At 35.2% G+C, this 24,860-nt stretch overlaps 1 protein-coding gene across 1 annotated transcript; it reads left to right on the plus strand.

Moving 5' to 3' along the window:
- Nucleotides 1-1,664: 1,664 nt before the first annotated feature.
- On the plus strand, nucleotides 1,665-16,936 carry LOC18438302 (Ribosomal protein L25/Gln-tRNA synthetase, anti-codon-binding domain-containing protein). The gene is made up of 3 exons (XM_006848488.4): nucleotides 1,665-2,175; nucleotides 9,425-9,554; nucleotides 16,617-16,936. The coding sequence occupies exons 1-3, from the start codon at nucleotides 1,825-1,827 to the stop codon at nucleotides 16,835-16,837; spliced, it is 702 nt and encodes a 233-aa protein (XP_006848551.2). The 5' UTR covers nucleotides 1,665-1,824; the 3' UTR covers nucleotides 16,838-16,936.
- Nucleotides 16,937-24,860: the final 7,924 nt, after the last annotated feature.

Consider the following 24,860-nt stretch of genomic DNA (forward strand, 5'->3'; position numbering starts at 1 on the left):
TCTCAGGATTTTTTTGGGACCTTGAAAATTAATTTCTATGATATTTTACCTTTGAGATGTCGCATTTCAAATAATTTATCTTTTTTTAACAAATACAATTTACTCTGCATTGTTTATGCTTTAGAGTACGAATAATTTTTAACGATTGACATCAAGAAGGAGGAAAAGTTTTCTAATCTTCTCTTTTTATTTCATTTTTAGAAAAGATTTCAACTAAGCACCAGATAGGAACCGCGAATCAGTAGGTAGAAGGCTCAAAAGAGACAAGGAAGCTCAAAAAGACATGTGAAGACATCTATAAAAGCATTGAGAAGATATTTGCTTATTTATGGTGAGCATGACCTTCTTTTTCTTTCTTTTTTTTTTTTTTTTTTGTTTTGACCCTTTTTTCATATTAGGGAGTAAACTTATTTTAAAGTTTCAAGTGGTGTCATTAGAAACCACCACATGATAACTATGATGAAGCCCTCTTTCTGTCATGCAACTTCTCAATCATATATCTCCCTGAAATTTTTGAAGAAATTTTATCAAGGGAGCCAAATGGGCCCTAAATGAAAAAAAAAACCAAAACTATTATGGAAAATTCAAGAATATTTATTGATAAAAAGTATCATTAAAAAATAGCTCAAGGAGTCCAATAGGCAATTGAGTTCTTAAATAATTAAAAATAATAATAATATAAAACTACAATAATATGATAGAAATAAGATGGTAGCAATCTACACTATCCAAATAAAATAAAATAGATTTCGTCAAATCTTTTTAATATCATATTAAAAAATGTAAAAATCTCTAAATAAAATAAATTGTAACAAATCTATTCGCTATCATATCAAGAAAAGTGTCAAATCAATATTGTTTAATTAAAATAGAAGATGCCCATAACTCCAAATCAATATTGTCTAATTAAAATAGAAAGTGCCCATTACTCCATTCACCGACATGCGAACCACATAACCCGCATCCAAAAAAACTTGAAACTCAAAAATTTTTGGAGGATGAAAAAACGTTAAAAAGAAAAACACAATCTGACTCGGCTAAATTCAGTTTTGCGATCGGGAGTCACACGTACAATAGCTAGCCGATCCACCAGGATCAGTTCAACTTGGGAACGTTCCCCAATTCGGCACCCCTTGGTACATTTTGGCATTTCGATTTGAATCGGACGATTAAAATTAAACTCAGAGATTTTTCCAATCATTTCTCCAAAGAATCCAAACCAAATGAGGTAAAAACAATGTTCGAAAAATCGAATCGAAATGATTAAATTGGATATGGGCTCGAAAGCAGTTCAGCGGGTTGGTTCAACCGTCCTAATCGGATAAATCCGGGAGGTAAAAAAGTGTTGAAAAAATAAAAACACATACAAAACAAAATCTAATAAAAATGAAAAATATATTTAAGGAATGATTAAACAAAAAGCATATTGAAAACAGATGAAAAAATTAAATTCTAAATAATGGATTCGTGCCAAAAGTATTTTTGAAATTTTATAAAAATAATGGAAAAATATAAAAATAAATATTAATAACTAAAATAAATTTTAATCTTTGCTATAATGATAAAAACATTAAAAATACACAATGATAAAAACATTAAAAATACATTACAAATAAAATTTCTAATTTTAAAAAGTTTATATGATTTTCTTATAAAATACCCAACTGATACCAAAACTCATCGAAACCGAATCGACTGATCTAGTCGGGTTAGAACACCCGATTTTCCCTTCACAAACCAAGCTAAGGGCGTGAGGGTGGGACGACGCAGAGGCAAAGACACTCCATTCAGAGAGATAGTGGGTTAGAGAGAGCGAGTTAAAAGATGTTACGGAAAAGCAATCGCGCCATGGAGCTTCTAATGAACTCGAGGAAGCTTCTGGAAGCTAGGGTTCATACCACCACCATCCAAGCAGTGCCAAGGGAGCTGATTGGTCCCAGGGTCGCAGCAAAAGAGAGGGCTCAGGGAAGGATCCCTGCTGTTGTGTTTAAACGGGAGAATGGCGTCGCAGTTTCAAGAAAGCAGCTCTTGACGACAGAGAGAAAGCAGATTGTTTCGGTGCTAAAATCGTTTAAAGAGGAGCCTTTCTTTTTGTCCAGGACATTTCGCCTTCAAATACGAGCTGGTCCTGGTTCTTGTAAGCTTCTTGAATCCGGCAATGTATTGCCCATTAAGGTGCTCTCTCTCTCTCCCCCCCCAAAGCTCAGTTGCTGATGCTTCTTTGAAGTGTTTGACGAAATGTCAGTCCTCAAGTTGTGTTGCGGCATAGTCTCCCTCATGTAATTTTTAAGAACCTCAAAAGAAATTTATCTTTGGAAGCAATGTTACTGTGTCTGATTCTCTCAGAAAACATGCTCTGTTAGTTTATTTAGATTAAAGCTTTCGGTGTATTAGTGTTTTCTGTTATGTCCAAGTAAATATTTTTAATGTAGATATTGAGCTGAATTATCAAAAGTACGTCCAAAAGCAAACATGAAAAAGTACGGATAAAAATAATTACTGTACGGACATTGAGATAGCCTCTTTCATTCGGTTTATAAATGTAGGATTTTATCGTATTTATGTTAAACATAAAGAACCGACTGGCACCATCACTTCATTGAAAGCATCATTCAGATTCTCATTGCCTTTTCCTGCCGTTTATTTTGATTCTTTTTGTTTTTGGGGTACGGAGATGCATTTTTACAAAAGTACAATAACATTCGCTATTAAGATGACACTCCTCCAAGTAGGAAATATTGTATTTCTCTGTATATCAATATTGTGTACAAGATCCCCAATTTATAGGGTTACAAACTGTGTAAAAATTGTTTATTGTTATAGAGAGAAACGTATGAATGAACCGAATTTCTAATATATATATTTACTTTCTTTTACTTACTAGATAGCAGCATCTATATATTTTGTTTACAATATTTCCTTTCCTCTTTTGTATAACCATATTCAGAAGGTGGTTCATTCATATGTCTCTCTATAACAGTATACAGTTGGTAACAGTACAAAATTTTGATTTACAGATGAATACAGTGGTTTCTACATAGAGAAATATAGTATTTTCTAGATGGTATTAGAGCGAGGTCCCGATTTGGCACTTCATCTCTCAAGTATTGTGCCACTACTTCCTGCTTACTGAAACCAACCCAGGTTTGTCCATATCTATTCTCCGGCTTCTCTGATATGCAATTTTGTCTTCGTGTTCATTTGGCTAGGCTTCTTACATGGAGGCCCTCTTCTTTTCTGATTTGTAATTCCGTCTCCTTGTGATTTCGTCTCCTTGTTTGTTTGTCAGGTTTCTTACAAGAGTTATTGTGCCCCTTGCTTTTTGTCTTTATTGTATTATCCTTCATCATTTTTATTATATTTTGTCCCCCTTGCTTTTTGTCACATCTGCTTTCTACTCACGCTTTAGAACTCTCCCCCTTGCTCTTTTGTCACAAATTTCATCTTTTGCTTTACACCCCACGTTTTCCCTTTTAACCTCTTGTAATAAGTTAGCCATATCCATCTTTTCACGACATTTACAAGTTCGTACTCCACCAAAGAAAGGTTATTATCTTATTTGGAAGTGAAATTTTATTTATAATTAGGACACCATTGTGATCCCTATTTCATCCAATCTAAAACCCATTGTCTGTGTTCTCCAATTTTCTTGGTTGCATAGTTGTAAGTGTCAGTGCCCTTCTTACCCAAATGGAAAAAATCCAAGTCCTTTCAACTTGTACCTATAGTTCAATGGAAATAACTATACTTTTTTTGGGCCTTATCCATGGAAAATGTAATTCATGGCAAGGGACTTTGGGCTATATAAATAGAGATGAAACTGATCCTAAATCTGATGATCCCAAAAAATCGGCCGAATGGAGCATCAACAATGCTAAGATTAAAGCTTGGCTAATGGGATCTGTGGAGGGTAGTATTGGTGTAAATTTGAGTAGTTTCAAAAGCGCTCGAGAGGCGTAGAATTTTCTTGCAGAAATCTATCAGGAAATTAACTGGCCAAGAAAGTATCCATTAGTATAAGAACTTCATTCACTTAGACAAGGTGATTAGTCGATCCACGATTTCTATTCCTCTATGAAAGCGCTTTGGGACTCATTGGCCCTTATGGAGCCTGAAATTAAAGATGGTCCTAGTTTGAAAATAGTTGAGAAACCATGAAATGAATTTCAAGTGATTGAATTTCTGATGGCTCTTCGACCTGAGTTTGAGGGTGTTTATAACGCCATGCTACACATAACCACTCTTCCTTTTCTAACTAAAGCTCTTTTTTAGCTGATTGATGAAGAGATTAAGATAAAGTCTCTTTGTACCATTTTCTTGGGAATACGGTATTTGTTGCCACTGGAAATTTAGAAAGAAAAGAGTTCAAATAAGACTGCACTTATGCTCCTCATCAGGATATGTGATATGTCTTCTGTAAGGTGCAACTATTGTAAAGAACTTAGGCGCATGAAATTTACATGCCCAAAGAAGAAGAAGAAATATGTTGTGGCAATTGATATCGAGTCAAACCAATCATTAGAAGGACTCATTCTTAATACAATGGCACGATACTTGAGAGAGGAGTGCCAAATTGGGACCTCGCTTTGATACTATATAGAAAATATTGTATTTCTCTATATATTGAAATTGTGTACAAGACCCCCAATTTATAGGGTTACATACTGTGTAAAAATTGTGTATTGTTACGAAGAGAAACGTATGAATAAACCATCTTCCTAATATGGTTACACAAAAGAGGAAAGAAAATATTGTACAGAAAATATATGCAAGTTACAATAAGTTCACACTCCATAAATTGTATTAAATCTCATCTCAAGGAAAACCGAAACACATTCTATATTTTATGAGATGAAGAAGTAGTTAAGATTGACGGTCAGGAAATACAAAAAAGACCGCACTTTCAATAGCTTGGGTTGATAATTCATGAAAATGGAGAGATTGAGGAAGATGTTGCACACAAAATTCGAGCTGGTTAGGCAAAGTAGAGATGTGCAACTGAAATTTTATGTGATCACCGCATACCAATGAGGTTGAAGGGCAAGTTCTATAGGACAACAGTGAGACCAGCTTTGCTCTATGGGGCGGAATGCTGGGCGGACAAAAAACAATATAGCCATAGAATGAGTATAGCGGAGATGAGGATGATGAGATGGATGAGTGGCAAGACAAGAAGGGATAGAATTCGAAATGAATCTATTTGAGGGAATTTAGGCGTGGCACCAATAGGCGATAAAATGAGAGAGAGTAGACTTAAGTGGGCTGGCCAAGTATGGCGCCGACCAAGTACAACACCTGTTAGGAGGTGCGAGTTTGTTCAAGTGGAAGGACTGAAAAGGGCAAGGGGTAGGCCCAAAAGGACGTGGTTGGAAGTAGTCCAAAAAGATATGGGACTTATGACCTCATTGAGGATATGACCTTTAATAGAGTAGAATAAAGAACCAATATTCATATAGCCGACCCCAATTAATTGGGAAAAGGCTAAAATGATGATGATAATGATTTTACTTGTTCAAGGAAAACCGGAACGCATTCTATATTTTATGATTTTGATTTTAATTGTTCATCATTAATATTTGAACTTAATCTTGTAGGTTTTTTTTAAAATTTTTTGAATGGAGTTTGTGCTTTGCAAGGAATCTGTTTATTTATCATTGAAACTTTTGGTTTGGAATGTAGAAACCATTTGAATGGAAATCATGAATTGTAGAGTTTTTGTTTCAGTGTGAAAGTATGGGATCTTGAGAAATGATAAATCCTTATTTTTATAGTTTATACTAAATGAAATGATTAGCCATTTGAGGTGGTGAGACCAGCTTTGCTCTATAGGCCCAGCTTTGTTCTATGGGGCGGAATGTTGGGCAGACAAGCTTTGCTCTATGGGCCGGAATGTTGGGCGGACAAGCTTTGCTCTATGGGGCGGAATATTGGGCGGACAAGCTTTGCTCTACGATGAGCATAGCGGTGAGGCCATCTTACTCTATGGGGTGGAATGTTGGGCGGACAAAAAACAATATACCCATAGAATGAGTATAGCAGAGATGAGCATTATGAGATGGATGAGTGGCAAGACAAGAAGGGATAGAATTCGAAATGAATCTATTTGAGGGAATTTAGGCGTGGCACCAATAGGCGATAAAATGAGAGAGAGTATAGTCTTAGGTGGGCTGGCCATGTATGGTGCCGACCAAGTACAACACCTGTTAGGAGGTGCGAGTTTGTTCAAGTGGAAGGACTGAAAAGGGCAAAGGGTAAGCCTAAAAGGACGTTGTTGGAAGTAGTCCAAAAAGATATGGGACTCATGACCTCATTGAGGATATGACCTTTAATAGAGCAGAATGGATAACCAATATTCATTTAGCCGACTCCAATTAATTGGGAAAAGGCTAAAATGCTGATGATAATGATTTTACTTGTTCAAGGAAAACCGGAATGCATTCTATATTTTATGATTTTGATATTAATTGTTCATCATTAATGTTTGAACTTAATCTTGTAGGTCTTTTTTTAAATTTTTTGAATGGAGTTTGTGCTTTGCAAGGTATCTGTTTATTTATCGTTGAAACTTTTGGTTTGGAATGTAGAAACCATTTGAGCGGAAATCATGAATTGTAGAGCTTTTGTTTCTGTGTGAAAGTATGGGATCTTGAGAAATCATAGATCCTTATTTTTATAGTTTATACTAAATGAAATGATTAGTCATCAGAATTGCTAGCTGTCTCATTATTGGTTTCCTTGTATTTCTTTCATGCAACCAAAGGTCATAAGTTTCAAAGGAAAGTAAAAAGGCAAAAAAATTTTTTTTTTTTTGAAAACAAGAACATAAGAAGAGACCACTAGAAGGAAAAGAAGAAACCAACAACATATAGAAAGGTCAAGAGGAAGAAACAGAGTTCTCAACCAAAGCAGATTCTCGTCAGAGAATCTGTCTCAACACTAGCCTCTCTAAGTATGTGGAAATAGGAGATAAACACCCTTTGGCCCCATTGGATACGACTTCATGATACTAGTGTAGTGTGTAATTGTGTATCTAGGTGTAATATGTCTTTCTGTGAGCCAGTCTAGAAACCTTAAGTGGCTCACCTGCCATAAACAGGCTGTAAAGATGTTGAAGAAAAGCCTAAGACCTGCCACTACTGTCTTTGCTTACTCATTTGTTTGAGTCGCAAAAACCCTATGAAGGTCCTAAGCTATGTAACTCAGACTCAATTGTCTACAGTTTTTGGCATGTGTGGGCACATCCAGGATGTGACATGTGTATTTGGCACTTTAGATGAACATTTCTTAACTGTTATTGCTGAAATGTTACTGTAAAAATAGTGTCACTAAAAATACCACCATCCCCCTTCTCTAAATAATGTATTTACATGTCATATATAAAATAACAATTTTGTGGTTAGCATTTATGGCACTCATAACCATGTCAGACACTTTCATACATATCTTATCAATGTTGTAAAGAGCACTAGATGCTGCGTAGGTGGCCGGGGAGGTCCCTAGGCACTAAGTAGGCACCTCAAACACACGTGTATATATATATATATATATATATATATATATATATAGGCAGGGGGATGGGGGTTGACCTAAGCTTAAGTGTCCACCTAGGCTCCACTTGTTGCACCTTGGTGCTCGGACATGACAATATAGTTGGGAACCTAGGCTTAGGTGCTAGGTGCCGCCTACTGTCGGCCTTGGGATAGGGCATCCAGGGAGGCCCGCCTAGACCTAAGAGGGGTGCTCTGGCCCCTTAGCCAGGCGAAGCAGTTGCTTAGGCACTAGGTGTGCCCTCTTGGCAACAATGGTCCTCTCTTTGTAACACATCCTAGATGTTCTACTCAAGTTGTCAATAAATTAGCCACCCACCAGATGTCCCTGTTTTCACTTGGAAACTGCTATCAAATTTGTGCTTTAAGCATTTTGGAAGTGGTTTGTCCCACATAACTGCAATTTTTCTTTCGGCCTTGTTCTTTTTAAATTATTATTCTAATACTTAGCTTTCCTTAGCTTATTTTAGGAGTGATGATTCCATGTGTGAGATAAGGGTTGCATACGGTTGTGATAATGTCGATTGACTTATGGCTACGATGGCTCAGAAATGTGTTGAAAGGAAAGGATATTTGGAGCAAGGGGCACATTTCTTTTTGTTTTCATTTTCTTTTCTATTACAAGGGGGTTTGGATTTATGGGGGAAGAGTGTATCGATCCCTTGGAGGTTAAACTTTAAATCAGGTGTTATTTTGAAAGCATAAAAGCTGTGAACAATTGATAGGGAAATAGGAAAGAGAGGGTAGGAGGCTTGATTGTCTTATTGAAGAGAATGGTATATGGTAGGATCTCATAATGTGTGCGCCAGAATTGTATAACAAGCAAGATGGTGCTAGGTTGGTTTGTGTGTGATTTGTAAAACATGAAGCTTTCAAGCTACAATGATGGTTCTTCATCTTTATCTATTTGATCCTTTTATTATATGCCTGATTTTCCCTTCTTTCAGAAATGGATGAAAGAGCCGAGTATGTGATAGTAGTTAATATTTACTTTGTGTGCTTGTTTGATTTATATTAGTTGATTTATATCATTAGAAGTATTTATAAAATATAAGCATCATCTAGAACAATGCTTTGCATGTGATGAACAACCTTTGTTAGTGGCAACAATGTCATTGCTTTGATTCTTGATGACTGGTGAAGTCCAACCCTACTCGAGATTAGTTTTCATTACCCAACTCATTGTGTCGCATTATGGATACTCTTAAAGTTGATCATCCACATTTTCCCAAATTTTGGGGGTCTGACCTTTTGAACCCAGCGATCAACCCAAAAAAAAAAAAGAGATATAAAATAAATAGATATTATATATATATATATATATATATATATATATACACACATATATATAATGAAATTCAATAGGAATTAACGTCAAAATACTGAACATGGACCATCCAATTTTGGGACGGTTAGATCTGAGTGTTTCAAATCTCAAAATCCTTTTTCTTTCTTTGTTTTCTTTCTTCTTCTTTTTTTTAAAGAAAATGATCACCTGGTAATTCTTAAGTGAATCCCAAAATCTTAAATCGAAAAACTCTCAAGTTCCTTAGGCCTGAAGGAGTTAGCATACAATATGCTTCTGGGAGCATGCTATATGCTCTATTAAATAGATATAAAATCTTTCTAATAACTATCTTCAATTCTCTGTCACGATTAGATAAGCTGAAACATCAACAATGAACTTGGTCCTATGTACCTATCAAATAAATGCATGCATGTGCATAATATGGTGATTAGGTGATGTGATTCTCATATTTGGGAATTGGATTTGTTTGGAATGCTGGAAAGTATTTCCTGTACTTTTGAGTTTTTGATGATTCCTGTTGGGGTTCATTTCTGACTTTCCTCTTTATTGATGCTATTTATTATTTAAGGTTCACCGTCGCCCAGATAATGGTGAGGTGCTCAATCTGGTTTTTGTATGGGCTGATGAGGGTAGTGAACTAAATGTTGATGTGCCCATCGTCTTCAAGGGAGAGGAATGTTGTCCAGGGATTCAGAAAGGTACGCCTTCCATTATTATGAATTTTCTTTGTATTATTTGCTATCTTATAACTTGGATGTCTATATACATTATCATGGTTGTTACTAGTTATTTCCTTCATCTTTTCCATGCACTCTTGATTAGTGTTTAAAAACTCAGTCAAATTACTCAACCTCGGCAGTGTGTGTCATGGTGAGTTTGGATATCCAAATCAGGGGATGTATACATGCGCAATGCTCAAGGCAATATTGTACAAACTCGCTCAAGTACCGTAGAACTTGGGCAGACTTGCATGAGTTATTTAGCACCTGGGTGACTCTCTACAGAACTTGCTCGAACTACTGAAACAAAAAATAAAAGGGTGCAGAAATCTGCCTCCTTTTAACATCTCTCTCTCTCTCTCCCACAGTCTTCTCCCTCCATTTTAACTTCTCTCTCTCTCTCTCTCTCTCTCCCCAGCAAAGCCTCCCCTTCTCTCTGAACTATATAACACAGCGAACTCTTCCACTTCTCTCTGAACTGTTAACACCCTCACTCCCCTTTCTGAAACCCTCCCGCATCCAACTTGGACTCGGTTGAGTTACTTGGCCTCAGCTACTGGCAGAGTCGAGTTACCATCTACTCACTCGGGTACATGGGAAAGCATATAGTACTCAGGTGAGTACTGTACAGGCTTGCCCGAGTGGTAGAACTCGGGCGTGACTCGCCCGAGTTCTATGATATTCACAAGCCCCATAGTACTCAGCAAGTCCATAAAATACTTGTGAGCTCTACATTAGCCTAAGTATTGTACTCTTATGGTTGAAAACAAAAGGAGGCTGGAAATCCGGCCCCTATTTTTGCAGGACTTCATCTTCCAGGCCCCAAGTTGAGTCCTTTTGAGTCTAGTTGTAAAATTACTAAATCTACAAACTAGAAGCATTTGATCCAATTACAAATGATTAAACTCCTCACATTTTGAAGATCGAGAAATTGGGATTTTTTTTACTTGAATTTGAAATACTTTTCATGATTGAGAAGGGTAATGGATGTCCAAGAACTAGGTGGTGGAATTTAAAAAATAAGAAAATAGACTTATTTAAGGATAAATTAGTTCAAGAAGGAAAATAGAACTCTGATCATGATGTCAATCTAATATAGAATGAGTTGGCTGACTGTATTAAGAAAGTGGCAAAAGAAGTTTTATGAGAATCTAGAGGGAAAAGAAACTCCGATAAGGAAACGTGGTGGTGGAGTGATGAGGTTCAGAAGGCCATTAGTGAAAAATGGTCATGTTATAAAACTTGGCAGTGTAATAAAATGATCAAAACTTGGAAGAATTTAAAAATGCTAAGAAAAATGCTAAACAAATAGTAAGTCAAGCTAAACTTTAGGCATATAATAATCTATACAATAAACTAGGAATAAGAGAAGGTAAAAAAGATATCTTCAAATTAGCACAAATAAGAGAAAAAAAGTGTAAGGATCTAAGCCATATTAAATGCATTAAGAGTGAGGATCAAAGGGTCTTGGTAAAGGATGACGAGGTCAACGAAAGGTGGAGAGTTTATTTCCAAAAATTATTAAATGACGGATACAATGGGAACATAGAGGTAGAAGGGACTGTTGGTACAAATGAGGACAGACGTCATAGATACGTTCGTAGGATTAGGATGTCGGAAGTAAAAAAAGCTTTGAAAAGGATGAAGATAGGAAAGGCTTTAAAACCAGATGGTATCCCGATAGAGGTTTGGAAGTGCATGGGGAGATTGGTATTGACTGGCTAATGAAGTTGTTCAACAAGGTGTTGAGAAACAAAGAAAATGCCAGACGAATGGAGGAAAATTATGGTACCTATTTACAAAAGCAAAGGAGACATACAAAATTATGCAAACTATCGAGGGATCAAGTTGTTGAGCCATACTATGAAGCGCTGGGAGAGAGTGATTGAGTAACGACTAAGGCATGAAACGAGTGTATCTGAAAACCAATTTGGTTTTATGCTAAGAAGATCAACAATTGAGGCTATTTCCCTATTTAGACAATTGATTGAGAAGTTTAGGGTGAAGGGAAAAGACCTCTACATGGTCTTTATTGATTTGAACGCTTATGATAGAGTACCTCGAGATTTGATTTAGAGGGTGTTGGAAAAGAAAGGAGTCTTTAGACACTACATCAACTTGGTAAGAGATATATACGATGGAGTGCTAACTAGTGTACGAACAACTATTGGAGAGATGAGTGAGTTTTCAGTGACAATAAGTCTACATCAAGGGTTAGCATTGAGTCCATACCTCTTTGTCTTAGTTATGGACGACTTAACTAGGCACCTATAGGATGAGATACTGTGGTGCATGTTCGCATATGGCATAGTTTTGATTGATGAGACCCGAAATGGCATCAACACTGGAGGGATGCTGTAGAATCGAAAAGTTTTAAAATTAGTTGGACTAAGACAGAGTATATGGAATGCAAGTTTAGTAATAATATGAGTAGAGATGATGAAGTAGTTAAGATTGATGACCAGGAAGTAAAAGAAAGACTGCACTTTCAATATCTTGGGTCGGTAATCCAGAAAATGGAGAGATTGTGGAAGATGTCGCACACATAATTTGAGCTGGTTGGACAAAGTGGAGATGTGCAACTGAAATTTTATGTGATCGCAGCATACCAATGAAGCTGAAGGGCAAGTTCTATAGGATAGCTGTGAGACCAGCTTTTTTCTATGGGACGAAATGTTTTCAACAATATACCGATTGAATGATTGTAACAAAGATGAGGATGTTGAGATGGATGAGTGGCAAGACAAGAAGGGATACAGGTTGAAATGAATCCATGCGGGGGAATTTAGGTGTGGCACTAAAAGGCAATAAGATGAGAGAGAGTAGACTTAGGTGAGCTGGCCATGTGTGGCGCCAACCAAGTACAACACCTGTCAAGAGGTGCGAGTTAGTTTACCTAGAAGGAATGAAAAGAGCAAGGGGTAGGCCCAAAAGGAGTTGGTTGGAAGTGTTCCGAAAAGATATGGAGACTTATGGCCTCACTGAGGGTATGGCCATTAATAGAGCAGAATGGCGGACCTGTAGTTATATAGTCGACCCTAATTAATTGGGAAAAGGCTATGATGATGACAAATTTGTTTTATTTATTCGATTCCTATTTCCAATCTTTGATGAAAGCCTAGGGTCATCTTTGTGTTATTGATGCATCCATTGGCTAGTTTCTCCACAAAAAGAAAAAAGAATTTATAGTTTTTTTTTTTGGATTTGTTCAATTCTCCTTTCGATTTTTCCATTTTTCACTTTTTCTATTATTTAATATGCGAAAAAATTATTTCTTTTCATTTCATGTTTTATGTACATTTCTTTTCGTTTTTTAGATTTTATGATTTTTCTATTTTCCCCAATTTTTTGCATTTTTCTTTTCCTTCATTCCTCCATGGGCTTGGGTAGAACTCAAGCTAGTCCCCTTGGACATGGGCTTGGGTAGAACTCACGCTAGTCCCCTTGGACTTGCCCCTCAGTTACTCGGCTTGGGCAAAGACTGATTCTTGAGCTTGAGCTGAGTTTGGAACCTTGATCGCTAGAACAGTATGGGCTTTTTCAGCACATCACGGGAAAAGAGAAACACAGATTGAAGAAGGAACTCATATTGAAGAACTCTTCTTGCAGTAGCTTATAATCTAGAAGATATCTAAGATTGTAAAAGAACTCAGAGATACTGGAGTACTCCATTTCTTGCAGGGTTTTGCTTCTTTCCCATCTGACCAAAGTCAGATTCTCCCAAAAGCTCATCAGACGAACTCTCTCTCTCTCTCTCTCCAAAGCTCTTTCCTCTTGTATCTGATTTTATCTATTTTTGGGGATTTTTTTCTATTTATTTTTGCTTTTTTTTAAGGCCATTTTTGAGCTCGGGCAGGACTCAGGTGGTCCACTTGGACCCACCCATGTTTCTCAGCAAGGGCGAAGTCTAAGTCCCGAGCCCAAGCCAAATCATGTACATTGCTCTTGATGTGTTCAATTTTTTAATTGGTTACATAGGTGTTCTCTATTCTTTGTCCTTTATTTATCTCCAAGTATTTGAGATTTTGATTTCTGGGTTCTTTGGGCATTGAGGCTGCCGACAGCACTTGGTTGCCCTCAATTTGGTAAACCTTCTAAAAGTTAGAATTGTTTACATGCATGCTCATTCTCAATAAATAGTGCCTTTGGAATTGGTCATAGTTGTTCCCAAACTCTTATGTAGGTAACACCTGCTGTTGTTTCGGAATCTTCTAGTCCAAGTCCTTGGACTGACATCATGCAGGATTATCCTATACTGATCTTTCTTTCTTTTTTTTTTCTTTTTTTTTGAGTGCATGCATGCTACACTAATCTTTATGTACTTCATTATGGCTCCCAATTAAGACTCGCAATGTCCTGATAGCTCTATTCATAGTTGAGTTTGAGGAATGGAATTACACAGTTTTGTGCAAGCTGTGCGTGCTTGCCTTGGGTCAATACCAAACCGTGTATCAGCGAGAATCAGTTGAGTCTCTAAGACTTTCCCATGTTATCAAGTTGACTTCACTCCGGCTTTGGTGAGTCCCGTCCCAGACCAATGCTTTTGAACTTGGATTTATAGGAGGCCCATTGTCACATGCAAGATGATAGGATCTATGGCATATTTCCTCACTATGCGAGTTTATCCCTTTGAAATTTCCTCTAGAAATATCCTCAAATATGTATGACTGTGTATTTGTCTCCAACTTATCTTCCACTCTACCTGAATGATACCAAAAGACCTTCTCCCTTCCTTTTATTTATCGTTAAAAATTTTGTTTAGTTTTTAACTTCATTCTTTTCCTAATTTATTTCGTCATAAATGGGAATGCTCAAGTGGTTGGATTGCATATGTGGATGTAAATTAATATCTTTATTTACTGAAGTGAAAGGATTATAATTTTAATTTTGTTGTGTTTCTTCTTATTTAATTGTAGATTCTAATTTCTGAAATATGGTAATTTATTTAAAAGGTGAATGCAAATTTCTCATCCAAAGCAACATTTTCTTTCACCGAGACAATTTCTTTCCTTAGCCAAACTGAAATGTATCTTTGAAATGAAGTAGATAGTATACCCACGAAGAATGTATGAAGCTTTGAATTATAATCCGTTATTGAAGCAAAAAGCTATTCGATCAGTAATCAGAGGAGCATACGAAGTAAGAAGAGAGCAGGTGACAAGTAGAGGAAGCAGAAATGAAATAGTAATAGTAAGGGTAAAACGAAGATATGAAAAAGAAGAAAATATTTGTAAAACATGGCGCAAGGAAAACATTGTATTTCATGTCTGTAACCGGAGATTCTAATATTTGGCTGATAGGTTTGTGGCTATAGGTGTGAACAACTAATCAAGGGTATTGGGATTATGTGCGTCCTGAGTTTTCTCAGGCTTACTTGGGGGCTATTCCGTAGTAAGTTCTTCTCCACTAGATGAAAAATTCCTTACTCCATTGGAAACTTATGTGGAGAAGGGATTCATTCTTCAATTCAGCTTTCATAGATTACCAAGTCAATGGTTTTATCATGTCATTGACATTGAAAATATCCTTCTACTTTTGAGACTCCATCTGGTTAGAAGTGAAACCTCTTTCTCCCCTATCCAAATTTAAATCTTCCTCTTTGAGGTCCAGGTTTTCTCCCTGAAACTTTCAGGTATTGAGCTCCATCACGTACTCGAATGTCTATTGCTGAATTTATATGCACAGAGCGGATGATGGGATTGACTTCAACCATCTAGTAGATAGAATGGTAGATGTTTCTCAAGAATTATGTATGTCATAAGCATTTTGATTGGTCGTCTTCTAATAAATGTCACATTGTCAAATGGTATGAGTTGAATTGGGACTCAAAGTTGACTTGACTTGTTGCATTGTCAAGTCAAGTTTGGAATCGAGAGGTGCCTGTGCTAGTATATTTAAAGTTTATCCATATATATATATATATATATATTAAAATGCAGAAATTATGTAGAAGCGGGTAATTGATGAAATTATGTTAAATAACAACTTCCGAAATTCAGGAAAAAGTAAGAAAATAAAAATTGAAATACAAATGGTGAGAGAGAGAGAGATCTTTTCCTATTTAGCTAGAGCTTACATGAATCTGTTTGTTCAACAGTAAGAGAAGGATTGGTTCCTCATTTTTTATAAAAAAAATTCCTTCCCTTCAAGAATTAATACACAAACTATTCATCAAGTAACTGCCAACTTCCTTTAGTTCTGGGGATGCGGCCCCCTGTTCCTCCAATGGATCATCTCATCTTTTATGGAAAAGAATGCAAATGCACCAATGCTATATGCCTACATGGTACATGGCAACACCAAAGGGACAGCGTGGCCAAGGAAACACCCACCTGGGTACAGTTGATCTCCACCAACCCTACATGTAATGTATGGTTTGATGCCCCTTTCATGTGACACATATCGTAGGGTGTATATTGTACGATCATCTTACTTTTGTATGCTTCCCATACCATAATTTTGAACTCTTTATAATTTTTTCTCTATAGGACAACCATGAGACCAGCTTTTTGCTTTATGGGATAGAATGTTTGGTGATCAATAAACAACATATACTCATAGATTGAGTGTTGCTGAGATGAAGATGTTTGTTGAGATGGATGAGTGGCAAGACAAGAAGGGATAGAATTCGAAATGAATATATTAGGAGAACTTAGGTGTGGCTCCAATAAACGATAAGATGAGATATAGTAGACTTTAGGTGGGCTGGCCATGTGCAGCAGAGAACTAGTACAACACCGTTAGGAGGTGCGAGTTGGTTTTCTGTGAAAAGCTAAAAAAGGAGAAAGGGTACGTCTAGGGCATGGTTGAAAGTAATGAGAAATGATACGCAGATCAAGATTCATATAGCTGACCCCAAATAGTTGGGAAAATGTTTTGATGATGATGATGAAGAATAATTTATTGGGCTCGTTATTGTTTTTTTGTCCTTTTATAATGTACTTTCCCCATCTCTTGCGCTCACTTTTTTCACGCCATAAGTTTAGACTCTGAATAATTGTTTTGGTTCTATAATGGCTCTCTTTTTTCTTTTTTTAACAGGCGGTTATCTAAACAAGATTAGAACCTCTCTAAAATACCTCTGCCCAGTTGACTGCATCCCCCCACAAATCGACGTAGACCTGAGCAGCCTGGACATTGGGGACAGGGTTTTCATGAAAGATATTCAGGTTCATTCTTCGTTGAAGCTTCTTAGTAAAAATGATAATATGCCCATTTGTAAGATAGTCGCCACACAATCACAGGTACCATTGGAAGCTTAGGAGATGGAATTTTGTTGTGAGAATTAAGGTTCTGAATAAACATATAAAAATATTTACAGAACTTATGGTTTTAATGGAAGGAGAGAGTTCACCATGTTACTTAGATTGTCTCCTCAAATTCATCGCATATATCAATGACATGCACATATACATACATGTGTAAGCGCTTTAATATACATTAGAAAATAATTAAAATGCATGCTGGAGCAGGGGAATTACATGCATTAATAAGTTTTCGTTTCACTGATTCCAACACCCGATAATCGGTATGATCCGGACGGGATCAGCGATCTAGATTAGTCTAGCAAGTTACACAGTACGCCCGTTTCTTGACTTGATAATTTGGTCAAAGACTGGAGGAGATTTTATAGCTTTACGATATGTTGGAGGGTGCTCATTGGTTGAAAGTTTGATTCTAATGAGAAAATAGGGTCCTTGGTTGTAGAAACGACTCACATTCTCAACCCAACCCAGTGATAGAGACTGGTCATTTAGCATGGAAAGCCGAGAGTGGGGTAGAGAGCATTTTAGAGAGAGAATTTCAAAGAGAGAGAGAGAAAGAGCGCATTAGAGAGAGAAAGAGAGAGGAGGTTTTATTGGGTAGGGAATTGTAGTTGCTGTGCAAGTGGAGGTCTTTGGAGAGAGAGAGAGAGAGGCCCACCATATGGTGCTAAAGGTTAGCTTCTCAATGAGGCGTCTCCTTCCGTGCCCTTGGGATAACTACTGGGATCTTGGTCCTCCAAAAACCCGTGTCACTCTTTAAGCCATTCATTTCATGAGAGAGAGAGAGAGAGAGAGAGAGAGAGATACCCCCATCGCTACGGCAGGGGAGGTCATCTTGAAGTCTCATTTCTAAGATAATATTCGCCAGTTAACAGCAATGGTTGAGAAATTCCTGATCATAAAGGATCTGGCGATTTAGATCTAGGTGATTGACCCATTTCTTCTATGGAACATTGTATCGGGATGATTCACGTTTGACTCGCATAAAAAAAATTTTACATAAAAAAAATATTTCATGTGGTAGGTCTGAAAGTTTTTTCACACCAATTAGTGTGAAAAGATACACCGCAACGAATTGCTATAAAAATATTATCATCCTTTAGTGATATTTTTTGAAAAATATTTTCACGCGAAACAAATATGCTCTAAATGGGAAATTGCCTTTGTTAATTACCCAGGTGATTCTCTAAGTAGAAAAGGCCAGGGCATTGAATTACGTGATTCCAATTTGATTTATTTTTTAATAGTTTTTTTAATTGTTTTTTATACGCTTAAAGAATAAGCGGATTTGGAGCGTAATCGTCAAATCTGGATCTATTCAATGGAAGTCTGATCCAACACACATTCCTTATTCTAAGGAACTAGTTATTAGTTTGTGCAATGTTTGATAAATTGCTAATCTGAATCGAAAATTAATGAATACTGAATATTATGCCGATTTCTTTTAGGAATTAGCCATTCTCCCAAATATATAGTCTATAGTACTATGCCAACTAAGCAATTGAGGGTTTGGACCCCTGTGAGCACTTTAATCTTTTAATTATCCTCTTTTCTTTTTCTTTTTGTTTTGCCTACCATTGCAAAAGTTAGTGGCCGATCTATCCCATCAATCCGTTTTTAAAAATGCGCTCCACTGATTTTTATATTTGGATGACCGTGGTCCAAGAGCTAACCTAGATGTGGTTGTTCCTAGTTGACCTCGCATTTTGTAGGCCAAAGATTGCCTATCATGAGGGCTCACCTTGCTTTTTTTTATCTTTTTTTATTTTTATTTTTACTTTTTTTTACAAAAAAATGTCACAATTGCCACCAGTAAGTTGATCCATCCGATGATCTTCCAAACCTTTGACTGTGATTTGCCCAATCAATTAATGATCGGTGATACGGACCCACAACATGAACTGGCTCGTGGGTCTTGCTCTAAATCAACATTCACCTATTGATTGGGCGGTGATGGCAGTCTGACGTTTGAACTTTAATTTAGTGTCGCATTAAATATTGTATCGGGGCAGTTGGCATTAGGATGCATTCGAGGTAAGGTGCACCTTCAAATTTTATAATGGTATACAATTTTGATGTAAAATGTTTTTAGGATTATCTCAAAATCTATTTTTATATCTAACTATAAAATTTTAAATTTCAAAAATGATTAAAATCAAGTAGATCTATAAACATATGAAAATCTTGAAAATTGACAGTGTAGATAATATGTTGTAAAATGCACTATTTCTAAGATTTAAAATCTTTTTATTTTTCATGGTCATATATCTCGATGTCAAGATGATCAATCAAAAGGTTTTTCAACATTAAAATTATTTTTTCCTATGGATTTTTTAGGTGCATCCGTAGGTTTATATTATAAGGTTGCATCCTTATATAAACTTTTTCCATATTTATATTTACTGTAAAATACTTAAAAACAATGTCTACATAGGGACAATAAGAAGCGGTTGGGATGGTACTAATACTTGCATTTGAAGTTGTGAAGTCTCTCTCAACTCAAAATTTCATACTTGGTCTATGTTAGATCAAGCATTTCCTTCTCTTTTATTTGTTTCCTCGGATGTTTAAAAAATAGGGAAAATATCCTATTATTCTCTATTTTTTAACTTCTCTATCTCATCAGATCTAATAATTGAAAATATTACTTGTAAGCAAAAGGATTTCATCTTTTCTATCTTCTAACCCCCTAAATCTTTTTGACCATGTATTATTGACCTCAACAACTTATTAAATGACTCTATCTCTTTCACACAACATCGGCTCTCTTTCAAAACTCCATCTCTCTCTAAAACCCAAACTCCATCTCTCTCTCACATCATCGTCTCTCTCAAAACTCTATCTCTCTCCTTAAAACTCAAACTCCATCTCTTTCTCTCTCTAAAACTCCATCTCTCTCTAAAACCCAAACTCCATCTCTCTCTCTCTTTAAAACTCCATATCTCTCTCACACATAAGAAGGTGTGCTCATGTTCGAGCTCAAGTTAAACCCCTTTGCTGGTAAACTCACCGAGAAGCGAAGAGAGAGAGATGGAGTTTGAATAAAGTGTCATTTTAGCGTTTGTTTGGGTTAAAATTTTATGGTTAAAGAGATTCAGGGGTTGTAAGATAGAAAAGATGAAGACCTTTTGCTTATAAGTAATATTTGCAATTCTTGGGTCTCATAAGATATGGAAGTTAAAAATAGGGAATAAGGAGATATTTTCCCTAAAAAGTATTTAATTTATGTTTAAATCAAAAATGTGTATAAGGGGGAATAAATAGGAGTGTTATTTTAAATTTTTAACTATTAATTTTCCCTTTAAAACTCCCTCTCTCTCTCTCTCTCTCTAACATTATCAAATAATTTCTATTAAAAGAAAAACAAGTTTCAAGGTATAGACAAAATCACTCAAAGGAAGTAATCACCAATGAAGATTGGTGTACTCCTTTTGCAAGACAATCAGCCTTGACATTAGACTTCCTGTAACAATGGCGGATTTCAGCAGTTATAGTTTTGAGAATATCACATATCTCATGAAAAATTACAGTCAACCTCTGTGGTATATTAGCTTCGCCTTTACTCCAAGCTGTAATGTTGTTGAGTCCTTTTTATGATCTTCTCCCTAAATCCTTGACGAGTTTAATGCTTTCCAAAAGGCCTCTAGCTTCAGCTTCGTTAACTGTAGTGACACTGCAAGGGCCAGAATATGAATAAATAATATACGCCATTTTGTCTCTCATCAATCCACCAAAACCCATTGCACATTGGTTTCCCATCAAAATTTAGTTTGTGTGCATTAGCAGGTGGTGGTGTCCAAACATCACCCATTTGACTGGATCTAGGAGAAGATAAACTAACCACTGCCCTAGGATTAGCAATGATCTGTCTTTTTAAGAAGACTTTAGCATCTTTATGTGTAGAAAATCAATTTGTTGCCGGTGCCAAAATATTGGATTTCAACATCGAAGTATCAGTGCTCAACCCTCCAAATACTCTTTTATTTATTTTCGTTCATATACTCCAAAGAATACTCACCCAAATTGATCTCCACAATATTACGTCCATTTTTGAGATACTAACAGAAAGCCATTGGTGAAGAAGTTGACTCATATTTTTAGGAATCTCTCTCTCTCTTCACTAAAATCCTCAACTTTCATCCCTAAAATCCTTTTCCTAAAGGATTAATCAAGAAAAAAAAAAAAGAGGGATGAAAGAAGAAAACTTTTATAAAATTACATATTGCACTTTTTATGCTAATTATGCCTACGGAAAATAGGAATTATGAAAGTAGAAAGTGCTATTATAGTATTTAAGCTATCCAAAAAAGAAAACTCGGAAAAAAAAAAGAAAAAAAGAAAGCTATGGTAGAAAACTAAATACTAGTAGAAAGACTACTAAAGCACTAAAAAAAAACCAAAAATAATAATCTTATTGAATATTTTAAGGGTATAGTTTGTATAAGGTAGCAACCTTCAACAATCAAATTAAGCTGCATCTTTAAATTTTATTATAAGATACAATTTTGGTGTAAAAAATTCTTAAGATTGCCTAAGAATTATTATCATTTCTCATTATTAAATTTTAAACTCAAAAAATAGTTCTAATCAAGTATATCTATAAACACGTAGGAATATTAAAAATTGACGATTCAGATAATTTGTTGGATGATGCATTATTTTTGGGATTCGAAATCTCTTTTTTTTACATATTCATACATCTCGATGTCGAGATAATCAATTAAAGGGCTTTCCAACATCAAAACAGTATTTTTCAATGGATTTTTGAGATGCACATTAATTCCACATTTTAAAATTGCAACCCTATATAATCTTTTTGCATATTTTAAACTTTTATTTTATATAATCTCTTAATATGAAAAAAATCGAACTCTAAATGGTAAGCTGGAAATTTGTAAATATGAATCATAGAATGTATGTTCATAGGAGCTTCTACTTTTTTTGTTGAGAAGGTGTGTTCATATTAGAAATATATGGAACTCTCTCTCTCTCTCTCTCTCTCTCTCTCTCTAAAGAAAAAACTAGGTTAAAAATGGAAATCTCTTCTCAAAATCTTTAAGTTCATGAGAAGAAAAAATTAGCAAAAGTTTTTTTTTTTTTTGGGTAATTCAATGAGGAAGACAGGCCGCTACCCGTTTTTTTAAGTAGATTAAGAGTTAGCTTTTTTTTAAGGTATTAGTGGGGTGATGTTTGTTTTGGGAATGAAAACCACAATGTGGTGACTAGAAATTAACAAAAAGTTGAAACTAAAAAAACTAGAAAAACAAGAAAATGCAAGATAGATCTCCTTGCATATTTTTGCATTCTTGAAAGACAAGCTAAAGAAATCCAATAAAATTCCTACCACCCGACAGATTATATTTTCAAAAGGAAAACTCATGCATAGATTTCTATTGACTAGCAGCATTCGATAAGTAATTTACTGTTCCTAAACTATATGTAGGTCTCACCTCAATGAACCAATGGGGACTGAACCTTTCCTTAGCCATTTCCTTGCTCAAGTGGATGAATCGTTCCTGTCTATGTCTAAGATCCTTCTATTGAGAATGACATATCATACACAAATTATATGATATTAAACAAAAAACACACACACACAAATTATATGTAAAATGTAATATAATATTTATCCTGTGTTGACCTTTGCATATGATATGTGTATTGAGGCTGAGTAAGAATTTGAGACAATATACAAGCTCTTTATGTGCTCTTGATTCTTTATTGAGATTTTTCATATAGAATATCTTGAACTTTTGGAGTAGCAATAATGAATATTGATAGCGTTCTTTTGTGAATGTAGTCACATTAATGACAAACCACATAAAATCTTGGTGTTTCGTTTTATTACATATTTCTATCGTACTTTTTTTTTTGAATAAATAATCAAAAGATAGATATTTATTTTTTATTTTCCATAAATAAAAAGATAGATATTTAACTGTCAACAAAAAATGAAAAAGAAAAAAGATAAACATTTTAGTAGTCAAGAGAAAATACAACTCAAAACATAAATGGCCACATGTGAAATTTCAAGGGTATATTTGACATTTCTATTGACTTGGGTTTGCTTTTGTCATAAAAAGTTTGTTGTTGTTGTTGTTTCCTAAATGGTCTTTTTGTATACGTCTCCATTATTTTATCATTCAAATCCACATAGTATGAAATGGAGACAAGATTTTACATTTGAAAATGAAGGTTTTGATTTTGCATTTCGAAGGAGTTGAGAATTTCGTTTTCGTCCTTTACTCCAACCCAAGCATTGACCTACTTGCATATGGACATGACCCTTCAAACATAATTTTACGCCAACCTAAAAAATAATGCAATAAAATAAGGAGCTTGTGATTAAAGCAAACCTTCTCTTTTTCATAGAACCATCATATGGAACATTATGCCGATAATGCCCTTAAAAGTTAGCTTTTTGGAAAGGAAAAGGTTTATATAAGGTTACAACCTTATCTATGTAGCTACGGATGCACTTCAAAAATTCATCAGAAAAAAATTGTTTTAATGTTGAAAAACCTTTTGATCGATCATCTCGACATCGATATGTATAACCATGAAAAATAAAAAGATTTTAAGTCTCAAAAATAGTACATTTTACAACATATTATCTACACCGTCCATTTTCAATATTTTCAAATGTTTATAGATCTACTTGATTTTAACCATTTTTTAAATTTTAAATTATATAATTAGCTATAAAAATAGATTTTGAGATAATCCTAATGACATTTTACATCAAAATTATATACCATGATAAAATCGGAAGGTGCACGTTACCTCTACAGCTATGGATGCAACCGCATGCCAAGTGCACCCTATTGGAAAAGATCTAATATTCAAGGGCAATGTTTTTTATAAAGTGTCAACCTTATATTGTATGCGTAAGGTGCACCTAAAAAACCCACTAGAGAAAGGTTGTTCTTATGTTGGAAAAACTTTTAAATCGATAATCTTGACTTTGAGATCCTCTAGTTCATCTTTTAACACATTATATGACTATCCATTTTCAAGATTTTTAAGTGTGTATAGATCTGCTTGATCAACACCATTTTTGAAATTTTTAATTTTATAATTAAAGACAACAATAGATTTTCATATCACAAGGCTTTGCGGAACCGAAATTGTATTTTTGACATTGTTTTGAGGTGCGCTTTACTTCAATATTTTAGGGTTGACACCTTATACAAACCTCATCCAATATTCAAATTCCATTTGTTTCTTCAGATTCATGATCATAGCGGGTTGATATTATCGACCTATAAAATCTTAGGTTCAAAATCCATCCCTCATTCCCTAACATTGAATTTTTTAAGAAGAAGGCGTTTGAATAGGTGCATTGCCACACCAAAATCCGATCTTTTTGTTAATTTTGCTGATAGCAAATATATATTAAAGGCAAAAGTTTCTATATTAAATGACATCGGTTTCTTTGATGATTTGAAATATATAATAAAGAGTCTATTTCAAGACTTAGTCACGGTTTTGCTAGTGGATTAGAGGATCATGAGAGAGAGAGAAGAGAGAGAGAGGGATCTACAATGTTGAGACCATGCAAATAATGTGTCATTATAGCCTAAGCGATTTAGTTATAGGAAAAAGTTCATACAAGGATGCAACCTTATAATGTAGGATTACGGATGCACCTCAAAAATCGATGGGAAAAGGTAGTTTTAATGTTAAAAAACCTTTTGATTGATCATCTCGACATCAAGATGTATGGCCATGAAAAATAAAAAGATTTTAAGTCTCAAAAATAGCATATTTTACAACATATTATCTACACCGTCCATTTTTAAGATTTTCATATGTTTATAGATCTACTTGATTTTAACTATTTTTTTAATTTAAAATTTTATAATTAGATATAAAAATAGATTTTGAGATAATCCTAAGAACACTTTACATCAAAATTATATACCATGATAAAATTTGAAGGCGCACCTTACCTCTACTGCTACTGATGCATCCGTATGCCAACATAATTATAGGCAGTTGGTGCGGTGTTAAAAAAGCC

This window comes from Amborella trichopoda, chromosome 13, assembly GCF_054954075.1.
Source record: "Amborella trichopoda isolate Santa Cruz 75 chromosome 13, AtrichopodaSantaCruz75HAP2 v2.0, whole genome shotgun sequence".
NCBI lineage: Eukaryota > Viridiplantae > Streptophyta > Magnoliopsida > Amborellales > Amborellaceae > Amborella > Amborella trichopoda.